The 11,437-nt window shown below is 34.0% G+C and overlaps 1 protein-coding gene across 7 annotated transcripts in view; it reads right to left on the bottom strand.

Annotated features, from left to right (window-relative positions):
* Positions 1-699: 699 nt before the first annotated feature.
* The window catches only part of LOC142323480 (STE20-related kinase adapter protein alpha-like), a 48,203-nt gene continuing 37,465 nt past the window's right edge, over positions 700-11,437 (bottom strand). For 5 of the 7 annotated variants that reach the window (XM_075363184.1, XM_075363188.1, XM_075363183.1 and 2 more), the window contains 2 exons: positions 3,623-3,892; positions 701-1,115 (listed from right to left, as the gene is read on the bottom strand). In XM_075363184.1, the coding sequence (XP_075219299.1) occupies positions 1,042-1,115; positions 3,623-3,892 (344 nt within the window). In that variant the 3' untranslated portion in view covers positions 701-1,041. Of the gene's footprint in view, positions 1,116-3,622; positions 3,893-11,437 lie in introns of all 7 variants that reach the window. The other 2 variants (XM_075363185.1, XM_075363189.1) reach the window with 2 other exon arrangements.

Here is an 11,437-nt window from a genome sequence, read left to right as displayed (position 1 = left end):
AACCATGGTTAGTTTATACGGCTTCAAGTGCAATCGTTTAAAAATATTGTATATAAGTATCATTAAGTGTTCCTTATTTATTGAGAATTGTATATAATGAAAAAGTTTGCATTATATACATGTACAAATATGTTTAATTGATAAATAATTTTTTTGTTGAAGATTTGCATGTATATTTCAAATTTAGAATGATATTGGCATTATTACTAACTTGTCCAAGGTTTTTTAAACAGTTCTGATGAGAAGGGAAAAGTAATCCCAAATGCTCTGTATGTTTATTTAAAATCTGTAAGCCTTCATTATATAGTAATGGAAAACACAAATTAATGATTAGGATCGTCAAAAAAAAAGAGATATGAAAGAGAGATAATGGAACTGAATCATGGGGTTGAAATTCACATTTCACAGCTTTACAGCAATTACCATCTTTATAAAATATCTTTACTGCAATGGGATGATCCACTGCTGATCAATACTCCAGTATAACTAAACAGCATCGATTAGGGAACAAAATGATGTTATGGCAGTCTTGCTAACTCAAACTATGACTGTAATGAACAATTCAAGAACATCAGTCTTGTATGCCACATGTACTTTACTATAATTATCTACCTAATATTTTTCTAATGTGTCAGTTTATTTTCAGTATTTCAAGGTTATTTTAAACAATAGACATAGAATAATTTTTTTTATCATTTGTTCATTTTCATTAAAAAATTATTACAATAATAAAGCAATTATTATAATAAATAAAGCAATAATTGTTTAAACATTTCTGTAATTTTTTTTAATCTTTTCTCATGTAGTAAAAGCAGTACAATCATATTTTATTTGAATCTGCATTATATCTGAAAAGACATTAAGACCTGAATTATAATGAAAAGTACATTATACCTGAAAAGAATTCATGCTCTTTTAATTATACCAGATTTTACAATCAAACCCAGTTACATAATTTCATTCATAAAAAATACATTACACTAAATTCACTTTTCCATTTATACTATTAATGTCTCTAGAGAAATTTCTCATACACAGGGATTAGAAATCCCAGCTTTCTGAAGTTAAATCTAGACTGCTTAATCTATCTACAGCCAACATGGATTCAATATCATCTGAAATTAGAAAAAAAATACTGTACTAAACATAAGTAGTTTATTAAATTACACCCTACAATTCCATATTATGTATTAAATATATTAACAAACATCTTCCCTACTAAACTTTTCTATGTTAAAAAATGGATTTTTTACCTTAATGATTTTAAACAATTTCTTACATTATCAGAATTAAATATCAATGAAATTTCCATATTTAAGTAAACATTTTTTAATAACAAATTCTCACATATTTAAACAGAAATAATAAAAGATAAATTACTCTTTATAAACAATAAACTTATGCTTACTTTAATTATATAATGTTTGTTTTACTCATTTTTTATTATAATTACTTTTTTAGCAGTTTTTAACAACTGCAATAATGACACTACGAGAAAAAACTATTTAATTATAATAGTATAAAATACTAGAACACATTGTTCGTGCCTAAGGCAAAAATCTGTTTTTAATAACAGATATTATATAAAATAAGGAAAGGTATAACAAAACATTTCATAGCATATTAAAGAATGTTGTGTTATGGTAAACATAACATAAAAATCTTACTTATTTAAAATGCAGATATGAGACTAAACCCAAAACAAATAAGCAAAATATTACAGCATAAAAACTAGTTACCCAAAATCAAAACTAAATTAAACACTAATCTTTTCCATGGATTAAACTTACATTTTAGATTTTTATTCACGCATTTAATAGAAATCTATAGATCACTGAATATTTTTTACTGAGAATTCAATAAAAGTATGAGGAAAAATAGTTACTCAAATTAGAGGGCTCAAAACTGGAGAAGGATTTTATTTTTATTTAATAAATGGAAACTGAAACAAGAATTATTAAAAATGCAATTGTGATCGTGGAAAAAATCCAGAGAGATCTTTAGAGAGCACTAAAATTTTATGCACTTAATTAGAGGCATGTAAAAGATTATTCCTGATACTTTAGCTAACATTACTCAGACACCATAAAATAATAAACAGAATGAGAATATAAAAATTGGATTCAGTAAACATTACACTTTGTCAGAGAAATTACATGTTATAATTAAAAAAGGTTTTTGAAAGTCATAATAAAAATCAAGTGTAATTATTTATGAGGGTTGTCTGAAAAGTTTTGAGCCTCAACATGAAGATGGCAGCACTCGTTAACAAAAGTTAGGGAATGTATTCGTGCATGCACTGAAAGGTACTCACTAAACTTTCAGCCATTTTGGACGCTCAGTTGTTGTTTGATAATCGTTTGAGTAAGTCATTGTGAGTGTTTTTGTGAAAATGGAAAAACTGAATATCGTGCTGTGATTAAATACTTATATATGAAATGCAATACGTCTATGCAAATTAAAACCGACTGGATGCTGTTTATGGGGACTCTGTCCCATCATTTGCCACCATGAAAATATGGGCAGCTGAATTTAAACATGGTCGTACCATGTTTGGTTAATGGTGAGCATTCAGGACAACCAAAAATTGCAACCACCACCAATATCATCAAAAAAGTTCACCAAATGGCACTGTACGACCAACAAATTAAAGTCAGAGAGATAGGAGTGGCTATGGGGATCGAAAGAACATGTCTGTCATATATTAACTGAAGAATTGGATATACGTAAGCTATCTGCACATTGGGTGCCACGTTTGTTCACTTTGGACCAAAAACACATTCAAATGAACATTTCCAAGGCCCTGCTGGAGTACTTTAAGCAAAACGAGTCAGATTTTTTGTGTCGATTCATTACTGTAGATGAAACATGGATCCACCATCACACTCCTGAGACAAAACAACAGTCAAAACAGTGGACTGCAAAGGGTAAACCTGCTCCAAAAGAGGCAAAGATGGTTCCATCGACCGGAAAGATGATGGTGACTGTTTTTTGGGATAGTAATGGAATTTTGTTTATCAATTATCTTCAAAAAGGTAAAAAAATAAAGGGAAAATATATGCATCATTAGTTGACAAGCTGAAGGCAGAAATTGCAAAAAAAATGGCCACATTTGAAGAAGAAGAAGGTGCTTTTCCATCAAGACAATGTGCCTGCTCACACTTCGACAGTCAAAATAGCTAAAATTCATCAATTGCATGAGTTGGTTGACTGCTCACTCCCCAAGCGACTTTTACTTGTTTCCTAACCTTAACGTTTCGCTTGCAAGAAAGAGATTTTCATCGGATGAGGAGGTTATCGCATATATAAACACCTATTTTGCAGAGAAAGACACCAGCTACTATATGGAAGTGTTAAAGAGATTACAGCATTGCTGGAAAAACTTTATCGACTTGAAAGGAGACTTTGTTGAAAAATAAAACTATATTTGACAGAAAAAATATGTCTTTCTATGTTAGGCTCAAAACATTTCAGACAACCTTTGTATTAATAGCAAATAGAAAAAAGAATCCTTTGATGTGTTCAGTAATCAATTAATGGCTTAAAACTTCAGTCTCTCTGATGATATTTTAATAAAAAAAATCAGTAATGCTTACCGATAAGATTACCATTAAAACTTTACCTTGAACTCCAGGCACATTTTCCTCCATAATTGGTACAGCAGGCAAAAGCAATTCACATAGAGGCTGAGTATTCCTTCTAATCTGTTTAAAGAATGGATGAGACAATAATTGTGCTGGTGTTGGTCGTTCATGCGGATCACGCAAGCAGCACATTTCATTCATATCATGAAATGGCTCACTAAAACGTCGTGTAGAATATTCACGCATATGATCATTAGCTCTACAACTAACAACACTATCACCTACTCCAGAATCCCCAGGCTTCAAAACTGTAACATTGCATAAAAAAAAAGCGTTTTACCAAAAGTAATTCCCTAAAGCAATATAATCATAGAACTAAATTTAAATCATAATGAAGTAATTTTTGATCAAGTACAGACATAAATAATTAAGATTTGTATAATTTTTTTTTTGTTTTCAGTCACTTGACAGGTTAGATGCATTTTTCTATTCTTTTTATTAATTTAATTCTATCTCAGCCTCATCACACCTTTTACACTATACAGCATCAATTTTCTGTTTCATATATTGCCATCTTTATTTTTCTTTACTTTTTTTACCCTCTATACTTACTTTTAGAATCAAATTCACTAAACCTGATCTTATTATATGCGCTATCATCCTTGTCCTTTTATCTACAAGATTATATCATAACATCTCTCTTCTCCAACTCATCTTACAACTTCATTTTATACTCTACCACCACCTATTTTTAACATTCTTTTGTTAATACCTGATTAATATCTTAATGTCTTATTTAATGTTTTTTGTGAGTTCCCTAATGTTCACCTTGCACTGCCATAAAGCACTACACTCCATGCAAATATTTTTAGAAACTTCTAATACTAAATCTACATTTAGTACTAATAGCATTGTTTTCTATATAAAAAGCTCTTCTAATATACAAAGTTTATTATGTTGTATGTATTATATGTATCTTATACATTTATATGCATATTTATATCTTATCTAATTCACCCATCCTTTGTAATTTTATTACCTAAATAACAAAAATTTGTGATTTCTAGTATATTTTATTCTCCTATGTTACTACTTATAATCCTCCTTCCTTTCATATTTCATTACCTTTGTTTTGTACTTTGACTGAATTTCTCTGTATCACTTAATAGATACTATTTATTGCTTTTAAAATTCTTTCTTGTACAATGTGCTTTGAATATGTATATTCCATTTTAATTAAACAAATTTTAGAAATTTTATTGCATCACTATTTTTGATGTTGATATTTAGTACATGACAACTACCCACCTTGTAGTGGCCAAAAAATATTTCTTTTATATTTAAAAAAAACTGTTTTCTTGAGTAATTGACTATTTCCTAACTTGTCAACAGGTAAAAACAGCTATTTTTGTCACTTTTTCCATGAGCTGTAGCATTCTTACTTAACATCATACACAGGTCAAAACAGGCTTTTTGGAAAGAGTAAAGATGGAACTTCATCTTAGTTTACTCAAAATTCATTTTGTTATATAACCAAATCTTAATGTTTACTGAAGTTGCGTTTACAAATTGTTGTTTTTTTTTTCAAATTTTGGGCTCAAAATAAATAATGAAGGGCTTAGGGTAACAGGCCTGTCTTTTACCTTTTAACTCTTAGGTACTACTAGTACTTATAAAAAAAATTTGACTGTTACCGAGTGTCCTTCATTATAAAAACTGGCCACCAAATCGTAAGATTTTGAAAGTCTCATTTTTGGGACCCAAAAACCACATTTGGGATAAGTGGCAAAACTGAAATTTTTACAACAGTAAGTACTTTTATGTACTTTAAAACCATATAAAATTTATTTTGTTATTCAAAGGGGTTGACGAGTAATGAAGCCATCAAAATCGCTAAAAACACCATTCCTTCTAACTGTGAACAATATATTCAAAAAATTCACAGCATGCATTTTTTCAGAAAATAATGTAGGTCTACTATACAAAATATTTTGATATGTGTATAATGAGATAGCTTATATTTCAATGTGATATTTTGTACTGTTGCTAGTGTTAATACTGTGGTTACATAATATACACTTATTTGAAAAGTAATTTTATTAGCGGTGAACTTCTCTTTTATGCGATATCTTTTATTTTTAGTTTTATTAATTAGAGAAATTTTTATTTTAGCTGTAGAGAAACTGGGATAAGACAAAGTGAGGTGCAACTGGTAGTTTTATAAGTTTTACTAACTATATTGTTATTGTAAGAACCCTTGCATTTTATAAAAACGAATTATGGAGAGTTCAATAGGCGTGTTTCCAATCAAAATAATCTCAATTGACTTACAATAGATCTTCTGTTTTAGAGTTTACTGAACAGCAAATAAAATTGATATCTTTAAGAAGTGGATGTACTGAAACAAAAAATATTTGTACTTTTCATAAAACTGAATATTTAGATAAATATTTTCATATTAATGGGAAAAGCTGCTCCGATTCATTTAGCTGTCACATTAAACTGGTTAAGAAATCTCTTTGAGAAATATCTTTAACACTTAACAAGTAATCCAAATTTAAAATTAATTCCAGGCAGAGCACTGTGTACAAAATGCTTAAACAAAATACACAAACCACAAGATGATACAGAAAGCAGACCGGAATGTCAAGATATATTTGAGCCTCAATGTTTTACAGTCGAGTCAGTGAATAAAGCTTCTTCAGCACTTGGCTTTTCCCCCATTAAGATTAAAAAATTATTGAGCAGCACAATGGAACCAATTTTAAAAAATAAAATTACAAAAACAGCTGAGTCAGTTACTAGTAAATTAAACGATTCCTTTGATTTGAATATTTCCACAGAAACAACCAGTTTAGTACCACACAATTATGCTGATTTAGGTAGGGAATATAAAGAATTGATCATTAAAATAAAGGATAAAATGAAAACAGTTATATCAACCCAGGAAAAAATTAATATTTAGGTTTATTACCAAGCAGCTGGAGCATTCAAAAGATTAAAAATGAGTTCAGTGTTAGTATTTAGTCCATCAATCCAAACAATTAGTTAAAACAAGTGAAATTTTGCCACAAATCAGCAAAAAGAAAGCCAGTCACATAATTGATGAAAATGTTATTAAATGTGTTCAAGATTTTTACTGGAATGATGAGCACAGCCGAATGATCCATGCAAGAAGGATTGTGTCTATATGTGAGACAAGCTTATGGGAAGAAAATTAGTATTCAAAAAAGCTTATCTTATGTAACTTAAAAGAATTGTACACAGCCTTCAAAGAAAAACAATTTAAAAATTGGTTTTTCAAAATTTGCTGATTTAAGACCTAAATTTTGTGTTTTAGCTGGTGAGTAAGGTACTCACTCACTCACTCACTCACTCACTCACTCACTCACTCACTCACTCACTCACTCACTCACTCACTCACTCACTCACTCACTCACTCACTCACTCACTCACTCACTCACTCACTCACTCACTCACTCACTCACTCACTCACTCACTCACTCACTCACTCACTCACTCACTCACTCACTCACTCACTCACTCACTCACTCACTCACTCACTCACTCACTCACTCACTCACTCACTCACTCACTCACTCACTCACTCACTCACTCACTCACTCACTCACTCACTCACTCACTCACTCACTCACTCACTCACTCACTCACTCACTCACTCACTCACTCACTCACTCACTCACTCACTCACTCTCACTCACTCACTCACTCACTCACTCACTCACTCACTCACTCACTCACTCACTCACTCACTCACTCACTCACTCACTCACTCACTCACTCACTCACTCACTCACTCACTCACTCACTCACTCACTCACTCACTCACTCACTCACTCACTCACTCACTCACTCACTCACTCACTCACTCACTCACTCACTCACTCACTCACTCACTCACTCACTCACTCATCACTCACTCACTCACTCACTCACTCACTCACTCACTCACTCACTCACTCACTCACTCACTCACTCACTCACTCACTCACTCACTCACTCACTCACTCACTCACTCACTCACTCACTCACTCACTCACTCACTCACTCACTCACTCACTCACTCACTCACTCACTCACTCACTCACTCACTCACTCACTCACTCACTCACTCACTCACTCACTCACTCACTCACTCACTCACTCACTCACTCACTCACTCACTCACTCACTCACTCACTCACTCACTCACTCACTCACTCACTCACTCACTCACTCACTCACTCACTCACTCACTCACTCACTCACTCACTCACTCACTCACTCACTCACTCACTCACTCACTCACTCACTCACTCACTCACTCACTCACTCACTCACTCACTCACTCACTCACTCACTCACTCACTCACTCACTCACTCACTCACTCACTCACTCACTCACTCACTCACTCACTCACTCACTCACTCACTCACTCACTCACTCACTCACTCACTCACTCACTCACTCACTCACTCACTCACTCACTCACTCACTCACTCACTCACTCACTCACTCACTCACTCACTCACTCACTCACTCACTCACTCACTCACTCACTCACTCACTCACTCACTCACTCACTCACTCACTCACTCACTCACTCACACTCACTCACTCACTCACTCACTCACTCACTCACTCACTCACTCACTCACTCACTCACTCACTCACTCACTCACTCACTCACTCACTCACTCACTCACTCACTCACTCACTCACTCACTCACTCACTCACTCACTCACTCACTCACTCATCACTCACTCACTCACTCACTCACTCACTCACTCACTCACTCACTCACTCACTCACTCACTCACTCACTCACTCACTCACTCACTCACTCACTCACTCACTCATCACTCACTCACTCACTCACTCACTCACTCACTCACTCACTCACTCACTCACTCACTCACTCACTCACTCACTCACTCACTCACTCACTCACTCACTCACTCACTCACTCACTCACTCACTCCCACTCACTCACTCACTCACTCACTCACTCACTCACTCACTCACTCACTCACTCACTCACTCACTCACTCACTCACTCACTCACTCACTCACTCACTCACTCACTCACTCACTCACTCACTCACTCACTCACTCACTCACTCACTCACTCACTCACTCACTCACTCACTCACTCACTCACTCACTCACTCACTCACTCACTCACTCACTCACTCACTCACTCACTCACTCACTCACTCACTCACTCACTCACTCACTCACTCACTCACTCACTCACTCACTCACTCACTCACTCACTCACTCACTCACTCACTCACTCACTCACTCACTCACTCACTCACTCACTCACTCACTCACTCACTCACTCACTCACTCACTCACTCACTCACTCACTCACTCACTCACTCACTCACTCACTCACTCACTCACTCACTCACTCACTCACTCACTCTCTCTCTCTCTCTCTCTCTCTCTCTCTCTCTCTCTCTCTCTCTCTCTCTCTCTCTCTCTCTCTCTCTCTCTCTCTCTCTCTCTCTCTCTCTCTCTCTCTCTCTCTCTCTCTCTCTCTCTCTCTCTCTCTCTCTCTCTCTCTCTCTCTCTCTCTCTCTCTCTCTCTCTCTCTCTCTCTCTCTCTCTCTCTCTCTCTCTCTCTCTCTCTATCTCTCTCTCTCTCTCTCTCTCTCTCTCTCTCTCTCTCTGTGTGTGTGTGTGTGTGTGTGTGTGTGTGTGTGTGTGTGTGTGTGTGTGTGTGTGTGTGTGTGTGTGTGTGTGTGTGTGTGTCACCCACCAAGAAGCAGATAACTCATGTTATCTGCTCTAAAAATGAAATTTGATTATAAAATTCTCCTTTCAACCATGGTATGTGATATAGAAAATGAAACGTGCATGTTCTCACAGTGTGAAGAATAACCAGGCACTAATGAAGTGCTCAGATTACTCCAAGAGAGCTTGGATGATTTTGATTCTGAAATTATCTTTAAACAGTGGGTTTCTGTTGACCATTGTGAACTAATTTCTCAAATTCTTTCATTCAAGAGTACTTAGATAAACTTACTGAAAATTTAAATAATCTAAAAAGGCATCATTTTGTTGCAAAGAAACAACCTAATTTCCTCAACTTTAAAAGGAAAGCTTGTTGTGGAGGGTGAATGTATTGTAATGGGAGACTTCTCTCAAAATTTTCCTTTTGTGATACACAATGATGTCCAGTCATACCACTGGTCAAAAACTTAAACCACAATAAATCCACTTCTCATATATTTTAAAACAGAAGGAAAATTACAAAGCCGAAGCTACTGTTCAAAGCTACTACATTGTTCTTCTGCTTCCAGAAGCAAGTTATAAATAAAGTAAAAACACTGTTACCACAAGTTAAACAATATTTTTATTTTTCTGATGGCTCCTCAGCCCAGTACAAAAACAAAAAAAAATTTATAAATTTGTGCTACCATCAAGAAGATTTTGAAATCGCAGCTGAATGGCATTTTTTGCCTCATACCGTGGAAAAGGACTATGTGATGGTATTGGTGAAACTATAAAAAGGACTGTGACTAAAGCAAGCCTTCAAGGTACAGTCAACAAGCAAATTGTTACACTTTCTGAAATTTACAATTACTGCAAAGAAAACATTAAAAATATAACATTTATTTTCTGTTCTAATAAAGATGTTCAAGAGACTGAAAAATACCTCAGTTCTCATTATCAGGTAATCACAACAGTCCCAGACACAAGAATCTTTCACAGCCATGTTTCAACAAGTCAGAAATGTATTCTGAAAGTCTGAGCAACCTCTGAATCAGAAACATTTACATTAGTATCAGTACATAAGGACATTAGTGTTTCTGATTGCTTTATGGGTTTACCAAAGGCAAAATGTAAAAATTATGTCTACTGTGTATACAATGGCAAGTGATGGTTAGACCAAGTCATTGAAGTCAAAAAACATGAACATGAAGAGGAATATCAAATACACTATTTCCATCTGGGGTTCTGGTACTTCATACAAGAAATCATTGAGAGATAATTAAACATGGGTTCAACTGGAAAATATTTTAAAGATTCTCATGCCTTCAGTTTTTTTATAAACTACTGGAAAAGGACACAACATTGCACAAAGATGAATGAGGACTTATCAGTTCTACTCAATAAAAAAATGAAGGAGCACTAAGTTATGTTAGCGAAGTCTGTTATCAAAAAGTGCAAGATTTATTCATAACTTCCATTTGCGGGAGTAAAATAAGGTAAACATGAATTGGACAACTTGTTAATGTATTTGAATTGTTTATCATTTTGTAATTGACTATTTATTAATTATCAATTTATTCATTCTAATGAGTTTAGTTGTAATCTTTATAATTTGAAAAAAAATACATAACATCAGTATTTTTGGATACATTGTTTACGGTTAGAAGGAATGTTGTTTTTAGCAGTTTTGATGGCTTCATTACTCATCAACCCCTTTGAGTAATGAAATAAATGTTAAATGAGACATTTTCAAAATTTTATGATTTGGTGGCCATTTTTTTTAAAGGACACTCGGTAACACTCCAATTTTTTTTATAAGCACTACTAGTACCTAAGAGTTAAAGGTATAAAACAAGCCTGTTACCTTAAGCCCTACATTATTTATTTTTGGCCCAAAATTTGAAAAAATAACTTACGTAAACATTACAAGATTTGGTTAAAATGAATTTTGAGTACACTAAGATGAAGTTCCATTTTTACTCTTTCCAAAAAGCCTTTTTTGATCCTCTGTATGATGTAAAAAAGAATGCTACAGCTGATGGAAAAAGTGACAAAAATGGCTGTTTTTACCTGTTGGCGAATTAGAAAATAGTCTATTACTCAAGAAATAAATATTTTTTGGCCACT

Source organism: Lycorma delicatula, chromosome 4 (genome assembly GCF_047948215.1).
Source record: "Lycorma delicatula isolate Av1 chromosome 4, ASM4794821v1, whole genome shotgun sequence".
NCBI lineage: Eukaryota > Metazoa > Arthropoda > Insecta > Hemiptera > Fulgoridae > Lycorma > Lycorma delicatula.
The sequence above is the reverse complement of the archived record's forward strand: the minus strand, read 5'-3'. Positions and strand labels throughout refer to the sequence as shown.